General features: G+C 39.4%; 1 protein-coding gene across 1 annotated transcript; it reads right to left on the reverse strand.

Annotated features, from left to right (window-relative positions):
• Positions 1-1843: 1843 nt before the first annotated feature.
• On the reverse strand, positions 1844-17012 carry LOC121292475 (NADH dehydrogenase [ubiquinone] 1 beta subcomplex subunit 1-like). The gene is made up of 3 exons (XM_041214455.1): positions 16879-17012; positions 14085-14225; positions 1844-4268 (listed from the first exon to the last, which is right to left on the reverse strand). The coding sequence occupies exons 2-3, from the start codon at positions 14219-14221 to the stop codon at positions 4232-4234; spliced, it is 174 nt and encodes a 57-aa protein (XP_041070389.1). The 5' UTR covers positions 14222-14225; positions 16879-17012; the 3' UTR covers positions 1844-4231.
• Between the last annotated feature and the right edge of the window lie 6 nt (positions 17013-17018).

Genomic DNA, 17018 nt, shown 5'->3' on the forward strand with positions numbered 1-17018 from the left:
TAATATCACCACCTCTTTGTCCATGACATCTTTTGGCTATCTCCAACTATCACTGGCCCTCTATCCAGCTCTACCTGTCCCACCACACCCCCCCCCCCCCCCCACCTTAAACCAGCTTATATTTCACCTCTTTTCTATTTTTCCTTAGTTCTGTTGAAGAGTCGTACGGACTCGAAACGTTAACTGTGTTCCTCTCCGTAGATGCTGTCAGACCTGCTGAGTTTTCCAAGGTATTTTTGTTTTTGTGTTAGAGATAATGGGTATTGTCTTAAACTGGCAGGACGTAATTATATTAATATAAAAGCAAAATACTGTAGATGCTGGAATAATATAACTTTACGCCTGCCTCTCCTCATCTTGGACCATTTCGCAACTCTCCATCTCTACCCCTCTCCATCTCTCCCACACAGCCGATTGCCCCCATCTCTCTCAACCCATAACCACGTCCCATCATCTTCCCAATTAAGGGATCTGCTGGGACCTCAGCTTTTCAGAACAATGGTGTATACGTATGATAGCCATTAACAGATAGTTAAATCATTTAGGAGGATTTTCTTTGTATACAGAGTGGTGATAAAGTGGGACTTGCTGCCAAGTGTATAGATGGAAGCAAATACTGACGCCTTCAAGGGGTGGCCTTGTGCATGCATGATGTCAAATGGTGTGGAGGGATACAGGGGCTGGGCGGGAGAGATAATTAAGAGTGGGAAAAGGTTAGCCTGGAATATAAAGTGCAACTCTGGTGGAATGGATTGGAGTACACCTTGAATCAGTTTCCTGTCTCTGATTAATGGGGCTTCCAGGATTCTATGAAGCATATGTATAAACTTGTAGTTAATGCCTGAATGAATAAGTATGCTTATTCTGTACAAAGCCATTGATGCAATCCTGTTTGTCTTTGGAAATTTCTTTACTAAGGTTCGATGTGTACTAATACAGTCCTGTGGAGAATACTTTACATCTTGCAGTTAATTTTGTAGTGTGTGTACCTATTCTTTTGAGCTTGTATGCAGCTGTATGGGGAATGCTCGAGAACTTGCAATTTCCTGTTCAGGCTGAAAGTTCACTTATTTTGTGCCTTGTCATTCATGGAAGCCTGTTTGTGTTCTGTTCATTGCTATATTAAAGTTGAATTACCACTTTCATCCTCTGCTTCATTAATCAATGAAATTGCAGTCACAAAGAATAGTTCGGGCAGATGGTTCTGAGTTCACTCCACTGATGGAAGTTGGTATATTGCTGTGGGGAATAAGAGCACAAATCCATTGATCATCTGTTTGTGTGAGCATTGCTTTCACACTTTGTTTTGTTTGAGGACAAGGGCAAAGGTGGGCAAGCTGTGTTCTGTAGGTAGATACACAAAGTGCTGAACACATGTGCAACAAGCTGCCTTGCGCCAGCCCTGGGAGCCTGGAGCAGTGAGCAGACATCATCGATGATTCCAGGCCCTTTGGTTTGGGGTTTTTTTTCATGTCATGGGCTCCTTGCCCCGTATGTCCTGACTCAGAACTTCTCATTAGGCAACATTCTCAAGTGCACAGCAGGCTACAATTATTCTTGTCACCCTCAGATAATTCTGGAGAACACACTGACTTGTCCAGGCATTAGATTTGATTTTCTAGAACCCCCATGATCCTCTGCATTGCCTGACTAGTTGCTGCTTGGATTCAATGGCAATGTTCCTATTCAATGGGGCTGGTAGACATCATTCCCCAGGGTCTACCCATCAACTTGCCCGTGTTCCCTGGATATCTGTGCGATGACTGAATGCCACAGGATAGAAGCATGATGGCAGCTTCCCATATGCACAATAACTTATATTTAAAAGCATAACAGGCAAATATTGACATAGGAACTTCCCATTTTATTGATGACATAAAAATGTTGCTCCAAAGTCATTACAGAAAATGCCTTACAAGCTCATCCCAGCTTACTTAGACAGCCCCTCCCAGTCCAACAATCTCTACCACCAAGGAGGACAATAGCAGCAAGACAATTAACTAGTCTCCTTTCAGGTCTTACACCATTTCGACTTGGACATTTACCACTGTGCTGTCATCGCCACTGGTCCAAAGTCCTGAAATTCTATATATAACACAGCCATGAGAACACCATCAGCACATAGATTGCAGCAGTTTAATAAGACCTACTGCCACCTTCTCATAGAAACTAAAGCTGGGCAATAAAAACATGTGTCGCCCTCACCCTAAGAATAAAACAACAAAACAAATGCACACTACATGATCGATACCCCATGGTTTTGTTCTACCGATGTGTTCTGCTATCTAATGTGCAATGTGCTTTGAGCCACTGATTTATGATAACAGATTAAATCAAATGTTCCAGTTAACTTCCTGATCAGCAGTACAGGAGGGCAGTACCATGCAGCTGTGCAACATTGGGTGCACTCCTAAGCTTTGGTAGCATAGAGTGTTGCTCCTGGATTCAACAGCGCTGCAACAGAGATCCTGGAATATTTTCAGCAATAGAGTGGGCATCCTGAAGTTGAGCAGCATGGAAGATGGAATTGGGGCATTGGCAGAACTGGACACGGACCAATGGAAATGTGGAGTAAAATAAATTTATCACTGCTACATAAATGAGTAAGTACATTATTTGTGACATTGCCTCTTTGGAATGCTACATAAACAGATGGCTGCTTTGATAGAACTTTGCTTTTTATTTTGAAGCACAAAATCCAGCCAGCAATTTTTGTATTTCTTGACAAGAAGCTGGAAAGGATCAGGGTTTGCAATCAATGTCCTTCATAAATGGCCAGTCTTCCTGTCAACCACTTTTCAGCAATTAACTCATCATCGAAATGGAGGAAAAAACATTTTTGATTCTTTTTAAGAAATATTTTTAGATCTAAATCCTAAAATTAAGGATTAAGTGATAGCACCCATACCTCTGAGTCAGAAGGTTGTGGGTTCAAGTGCCACTCTAGAGACTTGAACAAAAAATCTAGGCTGACACTCCAGTGCTGCCCTGTTGGAGCTACCATCTTTCAGATGAGATGTTAAACCAAGGCCCCTCTCAGTTGGGATCTTTTTGAAGAGCAGGGGGGCTTTCTTCTGATATCCTGGCCCTAACCAACACCAATAAAAATAGAAAATGCAGTCATTTTCACATTGCTGTTTGTGGGACACTGTCATTTAAGACAGTGATTCTCAAATTTGGGTTTTGTAGAGACTTTATCAGGGTCCATGAAATAACCTTCAAGTGAACATCAGAGAAAATCAAAGGGGAAAAGAGGAAGAACAAAAAAAGCAAGCCACCTGCTTTGTATAAGTTAAAGGTATTTAGTGTTCAGCTGACACAAGTAGCTGATAAGATGTCCACTCCGAAATACTTGGTCTTCTTCGCATTGAAGGGGATGTCAGGCTGCCATGGTTTTCAGCAGAGTCTCACATTTATTTATGGTGGGAGGGGAAGAAATGGCAGATGGGAAACCAGCTATCATAGCACTGTGATACTAGGGTGCATTCAATTTGGATTTATGCAGTGAGCATGTGCCATTATAACACTGCCTGCCCTGCTAAATATTTCCAGCATTTTCTGTTTTCATTTTAAATTTAAAATGAACTTAAAAGCTTGCGAACAATCCAGTAAAAGCAATTAAGTTATTGAAATATTGCAACATAAATTCCACTCCAGGATTTACAAAGATATCAGTCAGGTTCAGGAGGATTATCAACAACTCAAAATTGTAGACACACAAATGAAATATACTCCAATGCAAACAATGATCATTGAAATTGAGTGAAATGTTTATATATTTCCCGTTGTCAATTCCCAGGGCAAAAGAATAAAAAAGGACTTACGAATACAAATCCATGTCCCACAATTAACATTTTACAATTTTAAACATAAAACTTGAAAGATTCAAAAAAGTTAACTCAATGTAAGATTTATTAAGTCTGACATTCCATTTGTATTAATCTAAGTTAATGAAAGAAATACAATGAATTTGCCATGCCTTTTTAAAATTTTATATTCCAATGATACAAAAAGAGGGAAATGTTAGCAAATTTTAGGACTTTAAACCAATTATCTGTTACATGAAGATAAGCAGAGTTTATGAAAGATCAAAATTTAATAGGACAAAACAGCATTATTCAAATAAACTTTCACAGGATCCCTGATTGAAGACTCATCAAGACTAGAATTGACATTGGGCTTGTTTTTATGCAAAACAGTTCCTTGTTTTCTCAGCATGGTTTTCAGCTCATCACTTCCATGTAGTTTCTTCACCTGGTTTCAATTCCCTAAAAGGAAAGTGAATGTAATTAAAATATACAACAGTTCAACTACAGAAGTTGCTAAATAGATATTACATTTTATTATCACATCACTCACTTTCCTCACTATTCAAAGTTAAGGCAGAAGTTCATCTGCAGCTTTTGACTCAACTATTCTGATTCTGGGAAAATCTTTCCATTGCATACTGACAAATCACATGGTATAAAATTTCCCTGTGCAGATCATCATTCAGTTAATAAACATTTAGATTAGCTTCAACATGCTTCTCAACAGTAATCTTTTCTCATTCTCTTAAGATCTAGGACAACCACATATTCTCTCCAATAAATTGAATATCCTTTTTAAAATAGGGAGACCAAAACTGCATGCACTACTACAGGTGTGGTTCCACCAGATTCAAATCATCATCATATGTGCTCTGCCCAAAAACAGGTCCTGGTAGCAGGCTCATAGTAGTCTTTCCATGTGTCTCTATCCTATGCCAGCCTTTTAATTTGCCAATAATTTCCTTCAATTTCAAGCCACCCAGCATTGATATTCTCTTTCAACCTATTCCCCTTTTTTCTTGAAATCTTCCATCCCTAACGTCTCTTACAAGTCCGTTTCCTTTTACGATGTACTCTACTCAAACTCGTTTTGTTCCCAATTACATTCAGATGATGTCTTTTTTTGTTCACTCTTCTCAGCACATCATTTGTTACTTTTTCTCTCCAACTGATTCTTTTCATTCTCCTCCAAACCCACATTTCAAAGCTATTTAGCAAGTTGCTTTCCTCTTTCCATAAGGTCCAAATATGACATCCATCCAAAATAGCACTCCACTTCAAACTCCTTATAAGTCACTTTTTGAGTTTTTAATTCAGCTTTCCAATTATCAACCATCTCCTGACAAGTATGATCTTTCCCATTGCTATTCTTGTTATTTCTTTGTTGCATCTTCCGTCTGCAGACATAATGCTTTCTAAATGGACCCCATAAAGTCTTATGGCATCAGGTCAAACATGGCAAGGAAACCTCCTGCTGATTACCATAAACCACACTCCCCCCTCAGCTGATGAATCAGTGCTCCTCCATGTAGAACACCACTTGAAGGAAGCACTGAGGGTGGCAAGGGTGTTGAATGTACTCTGGGTGAGGGACTTCAATGTCCATCACCAAGAGTGGCTCGGTAGCACTATTATTGACCGAGCTGGCTGAGTCCTAAATGACATAGCTGCTAGACCAGGTCTGCGGCAGGTGGTGAGGGAACCAACAAGAGGGAAAAACATACTTGACCTCACCCTCACCAACCTGCCTGTCGCAGATGCACCTGTCCATGACAGTATCGGTAGGAGTGACCACTGTTCAGTCGTTGTGGAGACAAAGTCCCACCTTCACATTGAAGATACCCTCTATCATGTTGTGTGCCATGACCATCATGCTAAATGGTATAGATTTCAAACAGATCTAGCAATTCAAGACTGAGCGTCCATGAGGAGCTGTGGGCCATCAGCAGCAGCAGAATTGTACTCAAATACAATCTGTAACCTCATGGCCCAGCATATCCCCCACTCTACCATTACCACCAAGCCAGGGGATCAACACTGGTTCAATGAAGAGTGCAGGAGGGCATTCCACGAACAGCACCAGGCACACCTAAAAATGAGGTGTCAACCTGGTGAAGCTATATCACAGGGCTACTTGCATGCCAAACAGCATAAGCAGCAAGTGATAGACAGGACTAAGTGATCCCACAACCAATGGATCAGAGCTAAGCTCTGCAGTCCTGTCACATCCAGTCCTGCCAGTCGTGAATTGTGGTAGACAATTAAACAACTCACTGGAGGAGGAGGCTCCACAAATATCCCCATCCTCCATGATGGAGGAGCCCAGCACATCAGTGCAAAAGATAAGGCTGAAGCATTCTCAGCAAACTTCAGTCAGAAGTGCCGAGTGGATGATCCATCATGGCTTCCTCCGGAGGGCCCCAGCATCATAGATGCCAGTCTTCTGCCAATTCAATTCACTCCATGTGATATCACAAAACAGCGGAAGGCACAGGATTCTGTAAAGGCGATTGGCTCTGACGATATTCTGGCAATAGTGCTGAAAACTTGTTCTTCAGAACTTGCCGTGTCTCTCGGCATGCTGTTCTAGTACAGCTACATCACTGGCACCTACCCGGCGATGTGGAAAATTGCCCAGTTGTGTCCTGTACACAAAAGGCAGGATAAATCCAACCTGGCCAATTACTGCTCCATCAGTCTACTCTCGATCATCAGTAAAGTAATGGAAGGGGTCATCAACAGTGCTGTCAAGCAGCACTTGCTTAGCAATAACCTGCTCACTGACACCCAGTTTGGGTTCTGCCAGAGCCACTCAGCTCCTGACCTCACTACAGCCTTGGTTCAAACAAGGACAAAAGAGTTGAATTCCCGAAGTGAGGTGAGAATGACTGCCCTTGATATCAAGGCTGCATTGGAGTCAATGGGAATCAGGGGGGAAACTCTCTGCTGGTTGGAGTCATACCTAGCACAAAGGAAAATGGCTGTTGTTGTTGGAGGTCAATCACCTCAACTCCAGAATATCACTGCAGGAGTTCCTTAGGGTAGTGTCCTCGGCCCAACCATCTTTAGCTACTTCATCAATGACCTTCCTTCTATCAAAAGGTCAGGAGTGGGGATGTTCGCTGATGGTTGCACAATGTTCAGCACCATTTGCGACCCCTCAGATACTGAAGCAGTCCATGTCCGAATGCAGCAAGACTTGGGCAATATCCAGGCTTGGGCTGACATGTGGCAAGTAACATTCGCGCCACACAAGTGTCAGGCAATGACCATCTCAAACAAGAGAGAATCCAACCATTGCCCCTTGATGTTCAATGGCATTACCATCACTGAATCCCCCACTATCAACATCCTGGGGGTTTAATTTAACTGGACTAGCCATATAAAAACTGTGGCTCCAAGAGCAGGTCAGGGGTAGGAATCGTGCGACGAGTAACTCACCTCCTGACTCCTCAAAGCCTGTCCACCATCTACAAGGCACAAGTCAGGAGTGTGATGGAATACTGCTCACTTGTCTGGAAGTTCCCCTCCAAGTCATTCACCATCCTGACTTGGAAATACATTACTGTTCCTTCACTGTTGTTGGGTCAAAATCCTGGAACTCCCTTTCTAAAAGCACTGTGGGTGTACCTACACCACAAGGACTGCAGCGGTTCAAGAAGGCAGCTCACTGCCACCTTCTCAAGGACAACTCGGGATGGGCAATAAATGCTAGCCCTGCCAGTGAAGCCCGCATCCCATAAATGAATAAAAAAAGACGTGAATTTTTGCAACTGTTCTAGTTCTCTTCTTTCTATGAATATGAATATTTCTTGGTGATTTTGAGATATGCATCACTTTGGTTCTGTCAATGTTCACTTTCATTCCAAAGTTCATGCCTGTTGTTACTAGTCTATTAGATGTAACTCTGTGCTTTCGCACCCACTCTCTATGTTACAATTCTCAATACAGCCTTCGATGAATGGACAATCAGAATCATTGTACAAATATCAGAACACGGCATGCCTCTGGCTTCTCTTTTTGTTAATTCTTTACTTTTTAAAAAAGTTAACAACAGTCATAATGAAGAACTGTACAAAAGAAGCTTACAGCACCACAATAATTCAATACACTTACATTTGGAAGAGAAAGAAAGGAAAAGTCAGAGGAAGAAGAAAAAGGAAGAAAAAACCCTCCTAAACCCCGAAAATTAGATAATAAGAAAGTTAACAATCACAGGTAAGATATAGTTTCACCTAATATAATACATACAACCTAATTAGGCTCAGTTATATGAAAATAGGGAGCTGTAGCTCCTCAAAGTAATCTAAGAAAGGTTGACAAGCTACATAAAATCCATCAGTGGAACCCCTTATAGTGTATTTTATTTTCAAGACTCTGAATTAGATCACGTATCCAATTAGTAAAAGAAGGCGGGGCAGACTGTTTCCAATTTAATAGAATAATACGTCTAGCCAATAATGTTGAAAAGGCGAGTGCATCAGTCTGAATTTTTGTAAGAGGGATGCCATTTGGTTCCACTCCAAAGACTGCTGTAATGGAGGAGGTTCAATGTTGCTATTAAAAATATGAGTGGTATAAAAGCTTTTGTCCAAACCAAAGCCAATTTAGGATATGACTAGTATACATGAATTAGAGAAGCTGGGGCAGTATGACATTTATCACAGGTTGGATCAAAATTTGGATAAATCTTAGATAATTTCACTTTGGATAAATGAGTGCTACATAAGATTTTAAATTGTAGCAACTCATGCCTTGCACATACGGATGAGGGAGTACAAATGGGAGAATAGACTTCCAGTTATCTTCTGATAAATCTGAGTCAAAATCTTGCTCCCAAAGAGTTTTTATGGTAGAAAGCGAAGGGCAGTGTAGTGAAAACATTAGAGAATACAATTTGGAAATGAACCCTTAACAAAAGGATTTAATTTTAACATAATATCTATTGGTGATTTGGGGGGCAATAAAGGAAACTGGGCGATTTTTTGCGCACAAAATCACTGATTTATAAATAGCGAAAGAAGTGTGTGTGCGGCAGATCATATTTCTGAGAGAGGGTCAAAAATGAAACCAAAAAGAATTATGGAGATTAGCAGACCAATAATAAAACTGAAAATTTGGTAGTGCCAAACCACCTAAAAGCTTGGGATTTTGTAGAAAAACTTTATGAATTCTGGATGTTTTCTTGTTCCAAATAAAGGAAGAAAGTAATTGGTCTATTACAACAAAAAAACGCTTGTGAATAAACAATGGGATGCACTGAAATAAGTATAGAAATTTTGGCAAAATATTCACCTTTACAGAATTTATACGACCAACTAAAGAAAGGGGTAAGCTAGACCAATGTCCTTACTCCTGCTTCATACGTTCCAATAAAGGGTCAAAGTTGAGCTTAAAAGGGTCTCCAAAGGATCGAGTAACTAAAATTCCTAAATATTTAAAACTGTTTACTGAGGCCTTGAAGGGGAGGAAAGAAAGAAGGTAACTCTTTGCAATAGAATTTAATAGGAAAAATTTCACTCTTTTGCAAATTAATTTTAAAACCTGAATTATGACCAAATCACTCAAGATTAGAGAAAATATGTGGGAGAGATGAGGCCGGATCATGATGTAAAGAAGGTCTTCAGCATATAGGGAAAGTTTCTGCTTGACTCCACCCGATATAACACCCTGTAAATCTCCACAGGTCTGCAGTGAAATTGCCAGGGGCTCAATAGCAATAGCGAAAGGTAGGGGGGAAGAAAGGGAGAAAGCCCTTTCTAGTACCTTGGTGGAGGTCAAAAAGTTTAGACTGGATATTATTTGTAAGTACCGAAGTAACCGTGAGGAATACTATAGTTTTATCCATTTTATAAAAATGGGTCCAAATCCAAATTTCAAAAAGTGAAAAAATAGTAGTCCCATTCCACTCTATCAAAAGTCTTTTCTGCTTCCATGATTATAAGAATCTCAGGGAGAGGAGTAGTTGAATGTGTATAAATAATATTGAAAAGACGCCTTAAATTAGAGAAGGATTTCCTGCCCTGTGCAAAACCTGTCTGGTCAGGAGATATAATAGATGGAAGGACAGGTTCAAGACAGTGGGCTAAGACTTTAGCTAGTAGCTAGCTTAACATCCACATTTAGAAGGGAAATAGACTGGTATGAACTGCAATGCAGAGGATCCCTATCCCTTGTTAAAAGAATAGACAAAGATGCCTTATGCAGCATAGGAGGGAGCATTTCAGAGAGAAAGCATTCCAAAAACAGTGACAATAATAATGGAGAAAGTTGTGATAGTTTTTTTTTAAATAAAATTATATTGGAAATCCATCAGGCCCTGGTGCCTTATTACTTTGCATGGATTTAATTGCCTTTAGTGTTTCATCTTGGGAAAAGGATACTTCTAACGCATTCGCAGAGTCAGATGTTCGAGATGGGATGTCCATATTATCAATAACATTGTGAAATAAACCAGGATCTAAATAGGAGTCTGAGGTATAAAGAGTGGAATAAAAAAGTTTGAATTGATCATTAATCGCCTGATGATAGGTGGTGGTTGACCTTGTTGGAATGGTGATTTCAGTAATAAGTTGAGAGGAAGCAGACTGGCGAAGTTAGTGAGCCAGGAGCCTGCCGGATCTTTCACCATGCTCATAAAATGTACCACATGATTCAAGTATAAACTTTTCTGTTTGTTTAGTGGAAAGAAGGTCAAATTTAGTCTGTAGAGCCAGATACTGTTTGTATAATATTGGGGTAGGTGCAATGGCATACTGCTGGCCCAGCCTCTGGCTTTTTCTAAAGGTGATCATTATTGTCTGCATGAAGTACTCCGGCCATTCTCTTAGTAAGTAAATTTGTATCTTTGCAAAGCTTAGTAACCATTGATGTTACATTCTTTCCCATGTTTTTAATTGACATTGCAGGTATTTCATCTGTTCCAGCTGCTTTTCCAGTTTTTATCTCATTTATTGTTGCTCTTATCTCACTCTCTAGTATTTCTGGTCCAATGAAATCAGTGTCAACATTTCTCTCTTCTTCTAGTTCAATCTTTGAGTTTTTCTTTTTTCCCCCCATACTGTTCTTCAATATGTTTCTTCCACCTTTTTCTTATTTCATCAGGGCATGATACAATTGAAAAACTAATTGAACAGGAGTGGAAAGAGGTATGTAATTGTTAATGGGAGATTGGGACAGTATTGTTGGAGAAGAAAAAGATGACAAAGAAAATGTTTGGCAATACAGGAAGATTTCAACTAGATTACATAATGATGAGACAATGATACAGGAATAGTGTCAAGAACTAGAAAGCTCAGCTGGGAAGCAACACAAAATCTGATCATAGTCCTGAAAAAATGGAAACAGTCTGACTGAAGAAGATCCAAGGTGGAATATGCAGAAAACACTGGAATCTGGAGAAACTGAAATAATTCAAAGAAGAATTTGTAAATGAAGTAAACAAAGTACTAGCTAGAAATGATAAGGATACCACCAGCATGAATGAGCAATGTAAACAGATTAAAGAATCTGTCAAGGAAGGAGACGCAAACAGCAGACCCTTTTTAAGAAGAAAAAGGATCAAGAAACCATGGGTTGCGGCTGCAGTGCTGCAAAAGATGGAAGTACGGAGAAAATGGAAGAATATCAATACTGACAAAGGCGAGCTGAACTACAGATACTTCAATAACAAGCTAAGAAAAGAAACAGAAAAACACAAGAACAGTGGTTAGAAGAGCAGTGAGATGTACTCGAAAGATTGGATCAACTAGGAAAGGTAGACCTTATGTTTGCAAAAGCAACGGGGATTAGTGGCATTCAAAGTAAAGAACTGAAAACAACAGCAATACATAGTAAAGAAGGTGTTTTATTAGCAAACCCTGATGAGATAAGAAAAAGATGCAAGTATATTAAAGAACTATATGCACAAAATGAAAAACCTGAAATGATTGAGCCAGAAGATGGTAGTAATGTTGACAGGGCCAAATACAGTTTAAAAATAGCTTCTCTGGATTTACATGTCCCAACCCTTTCTTTGCATCTAATGGTTTATTTTCTTTTTTTAGGGAACATTGTGCTGATGGTTTTATTGACCTTCTCATTAAAACCCCAAGATCGCTCTCCTGTTCCAAGGCTTCAAGTACATTCCAATTTAATACATAATCCATACCAACTCTGTCAAATCATAGAACCTTACATTTCTCTGTATTAAATTGCATCTGCCACAGTGCCAATGATTGAGCAAATCAAGATCCTCTTGAGTTTGTACCCATTGCTATTTATCATTTGCCGCTGCTTGTTTGCAAGGCCATGTGGTCCAAGTTACCATAGAGAATTTTTAAAATTAGTTGTGACAAATCTCCTCCCTGGTGGTAAAATCACTTAAACCAGGAAAGGGGAGGGGGGTGGGGGGGGAGGGAGCAGGGTTAAAATTAGTTAGAAAAATAAAGTTAATGAGGTAAATAGACAAATAGAAAAGCATTTTGCAAAAGGATAGCATATAGAAGAAATAGAGTGTTACAACAGGAAATAAAGGAAGCATTAGCTTGGAGAAATCAAAATAAAGAAAGACCTCATATTGTTAAATATAACAAAAAGTGCATAAATTTGCAAACTCGGTGTGGGAAATAAATTATGGGTTCTTGAACCAATTATGTTATTGAGAGATACAGATTTAATGACATGATAAACTTGGTAGCCTCATCTTAGACAGTGGCAAATTGCAACTCTCCATTTTTAAAATTTAATGCAACAAATTTACAAATATGGTCTTCCATCCTACAGAAATGAAACACACTTCTTCCAAGACTCATTGCCCCAGAGAAGCAAATTACCAAAACACTTATATCCAGTTGCAAAAACTTTGGATGAACAAAATTGTAGATATTTAGGGTTAGCAATTCATCCATGTAATTTTGTGGTTGAGTTTATGTCTGAAGCAGTAGCAGTAGTACTGGAAAAACAACAACTTGCATTTGTATAGCAACTTGAACGTAATAAAACATCTCAAAGCACATCACAGAAATATTATCAAACAAAATCTGACACTGAGCCACATAAGGATATATTAGGGCAGATGATCAAAAGCTTGGTCAAAGAGGTAGATTTTAAGGAGAATCTTAATAGAGAAAAGAGGGGTAGAGAGGTTTAGAGAGGGAACTTCAGAGCCTAGATCCTTAGCTGCTGAAAGCACAATCACCAATGATGGAGCAATTAAAGTCAGGAATGCTCAAGGAGTCATACTTAGAGGAACACTAATATCTTACAGAGTTATGGGCTGCAGGGATTTGAAAACAAAGTTGAAAATTTTAAAATCGAGGGCTTACTTATTAGGGAGTCAATCTAGGTCACCAAGCACAGGGTAATGGATTAACGGGGCTTGATGCAAGTCAGGATACAGGCAGTAAAGTTTTGGATGACCTCAAGTTTACAGAGAGTAGAAAATGGGAGGCCAACCATGTGCATGTTGGTAGAATCAAATCTAGAGGTAGCAAAGGCATGGATGAGAGTTTCATCTATGGTTAATAGAACAAACAGTACAGGAGGCCATTCAGTCCATTGTGCTTGTGTGGGCTCTCAAAGAGCCATAAATTAATCCAACTCCTTTGTCCTATCCCCATTGCCCTACATTTCTTTCATTTTTAAGTATATACCCTCTTTGAAAGCTCCTATTAAATCGGTTTCTACCGCCCTTTCAAGCAATGCATTCCAGATCATTACTGTTGAGTAAAAAAAAATCTTACTAACCTCCTGTCCTTTTTTACCAATTATCCTAAATCTGTCTCTTCTGGTTATTGATTCTCCTGCGAGTGGAAACTATTTTTTTGTATTTACTCTATCAAACCCCCACATAATTATGAACACCTTTCTTAAAATATCCCTATAACCTAATTTGCTCAAAGGAGATCAATCTCAGTTTCTTCAGTCTTTCCACATAACTACATTTTCTCATCCCTGGTACCATTCAGATAAATTTCCTCTGCACGCTCTCCAAGACCTTTCTAAAGCTTAGTGCCCAGAATTGGACATAATTATCTCCAGACATTTAGCAAGATGTTATAAGCCAACCATAAACATTGAGATTGTAGGCAAATCATATGACACTGAAAAATTTTCTATGGTTGGAAATGTACTTTATTTATTTTGTCAAACTGTTTACTCACTCAATGAATGATACTCATCAAGATTGGTGCAGTTTTGCATTAAAATAATCAATTATCAATAAGGGTTTTGCAGCCACACAAGCTAATCTGTAAATAAGGCAACATGGAATCAAGCTGTAAATCTCATACTCACCGTTTATACAATAAACTTTTGTTTCTGAATGCAGTTAGTTTGCTATCGTTTCTTCTATCAAGATAACATCCCAATACAAAACCCAGAGGGACAAGGATATTGACCCAATGCTCACGTATGATGCCAACCAGACTCATTATGCTGAGGGGAGGAAAGAAAAACAAAAACAACTGTTTAATACACAAATTCCTGATGAAAAGGTGCTGTGTTCCTACTTACATGGGCATAGCTACCCATTTGCTATGGTCATATGGAGGTTCTGATAATTTGGTCTAAATATTATACAAATGATTTTTACTTCAAGTGAACAGGTGCACAGGTTCATTAGTTACAAGAACCTATATGAAGGTGGTACTCATTCACTTCATTCACAATTAATGTGGAAAATGACTGAACTAGAATGGCAATGAGTAAATTACATCATTAGAATTGGAATTTTTTTCTTTACTGCTTTGTGGTTTGTAATTCATTACCAAATCAAAAAACTTACATTTCCATGAGTATCATTTCTATCCAAAATATCTCAAAAGCATCAAACACAAATTAATGACCTTGAAGGGCAGTGACTTAATATGAGCAACTGTGGAAGTCATTTCCTGTTTAGAAAGAATCCACATACACCAGTTAGATGAATGACCAGTTAATCTATATTTTTGTGGGGACTAGTTACAAAAGGAATTTTGGAAGAACTCCTTGGTCTTCTCATTTGAAGATTTTTACACTGAACTCAAACATCAATCTTTAGGAACTTTGGCTATTTGGTGTGATTTGGCAGCTAAATGTATTTCAACTGGGTAGACTGATACTGCTGGCAATATTATAGTATATTAGTTTATATTTGTATTATCTGGGCAACCAGGCACACATTGGATGGCTAATACAATGCAAAATAACTCATAGTGCATTTTCTGCTATGATAGTATCTTCAACAGTAAAACTTTAGCATCATGATAGCTTAGCCATGGCATTAAATGTTTGGCTAGTTCCAATAAATATGTTCCAATACAAAAGTTGACTTTCAAAACTGAAACAGGAAATAAAAGCCACCACTTACAAAGTAAAACTCTTGCAAAGAAGTCAAAGCTAAAAGGCCATTCAATCTATCATAGCTCAAATTCACTACGAGGGATACAATAGGAAAAACTGGAATACAGAATCCATATGATCCTCAAGCCACTGATGAGGTAACCAATAAATCCAAAACGAGAGAAGTTTTTCAGAAAATGTCACGACACTCCCATTGAAATATTTGTTTCTCATTTGTCAGCTTTCTCTTCATTCTGCACTATTTTCTAGGGTAGGAAGCTGTGAGCCTCCAGGTCTCATAAATACGGGCAAAAAAAAGGCCTACATGTTCCATCAGATCAGGTCTTTTTAGAAGACGATACACTGAGGCTATTTCAACAGCTTTGAGGGATCTAGAACAGATATAGTTACCCACTTGCTATGGTTATATGGAGGTTCTGATAATTTGATCTAAATATTATACCAATGATTTTTACTCCAAGTAAACAGTTGCCAAAAGCTGTGCACAGGTTTGTTAGTTATAAGAACCTGCATGAAGATGGTATTCATTCACAATTAATGTGGAAAATAACTGAACTAGAATGGCAACCTGAATCACAGGATGCCGCAAAACATTTTACAGCCAATGAAGTCCTGAAGTATAATTACTATTGCATTCTAGGCATTACAGCAACCAAACTGCATACAGCAAAGGTCCAAAAATAGCAATGAGACAATGGCCAGATAATCTTATTTTTACTGATGTTGGGTGAGGAATAAATATTGACCAGACAATAAGGCGGCAAGGGAAACTTCTTTACAAAGAATTACAAAGCTGAGGAATTTATTTTCGAGATTAGTAGTTGAGGCAGAAACTATGCCAACATTCAAAACTCAACAACCAAGGAAAAGGGACATAAGACTCAAGGAGATAAACTTTGATCAGGCTGACGAGTTTGCTTGGAGGGACAAAAATTTCATTCCTACCTAGTTCTGCCTTTACATAGAAATCAATAGCTCATGGATATTTTTCACACTGGAGGGATGTAAACAGTTGAGTGTATCATAGGATCCCATATATTTTTCTCTAAGAACAGCAGTATCAATTTTGTCCAATAATTTTTTTTTGGTCTTCTACGTTCAAACATGAATGATTTGTTGTGCATTTCCTCTATTGCTCCTCCCAAAATGTGCCTGTTCTCACTTCATCCTATATTTATCTGCCTCATGCGTGCCATCCAGAAGTCACTTACATTCCTCCCAATACGCTCTTTAATTTTGTGTTGCCTGCACATTTTAAATTCTCCGTTCAACACTTCACCTTTACCCCTACCCAGGTGGCCCTGGTGTGTATTGGAAGCCGTGGCTCCAAACTGACCTTTACCGAGAACAAAAACAGAATTACCTGGAAAAACTCAGCAGGTCTGGCAGCATCGGCGGAGAAGAAAAGAGTTGACGTTTCGAGTCCTCATGACCCTTCGACCCTTCCTGTCGAAGGGTCATGAGGACTCGAAACGTCAACTCTTTTCTTCTCCGCCGATGCTGCCAGACCTGCTGAGTTTTTCCAGGTAATTCTGTTTTTGTTTTGGATTTCCAGCATCCGCAGTTTTTTTGTTTTTTTGACCTTTACCGAGTCTGGTTAGGCCGGAGAGGGGAGGAGAAAGTATAAAAAGGACATGGGACCACGGCTAAACCCGGGAGGACAGGGCTAGCCTGAGCTGAGCTCAATTTGCTGCTGGCTCACTCAACCCGCTGAGCCGGAGACCGCCTTCCAGACACAGTTACTCACCTGCCTTTAGCTACCTGTGACTAAGGCCGCCTTTCCCCCAGCTCCTCAGTAACTGGAGGAAGCGAAGGGCAACCGGCTGATCCATTCCCAACCGGGGGGTGGGGAGAGTGCAAGCGATGGTGGAGCCCGTTAACCTCTGA

This window comes from Carcharodon carcharias, chromosome 20, assembly GCF_017639515.1.
Source record: "Carcharodon carcharias isolate sCarCar2 chromosome 20, sCarCar2.pri, whole genome shotgun sequence".
Taxonomy (NCBI): domain Eukaryota; kingdom Metazoa; phylum Chordata; class Chondrichthyes; order Lamniformes; family Lamnidae; genus Carcharodon; species Carcharodon carcharias.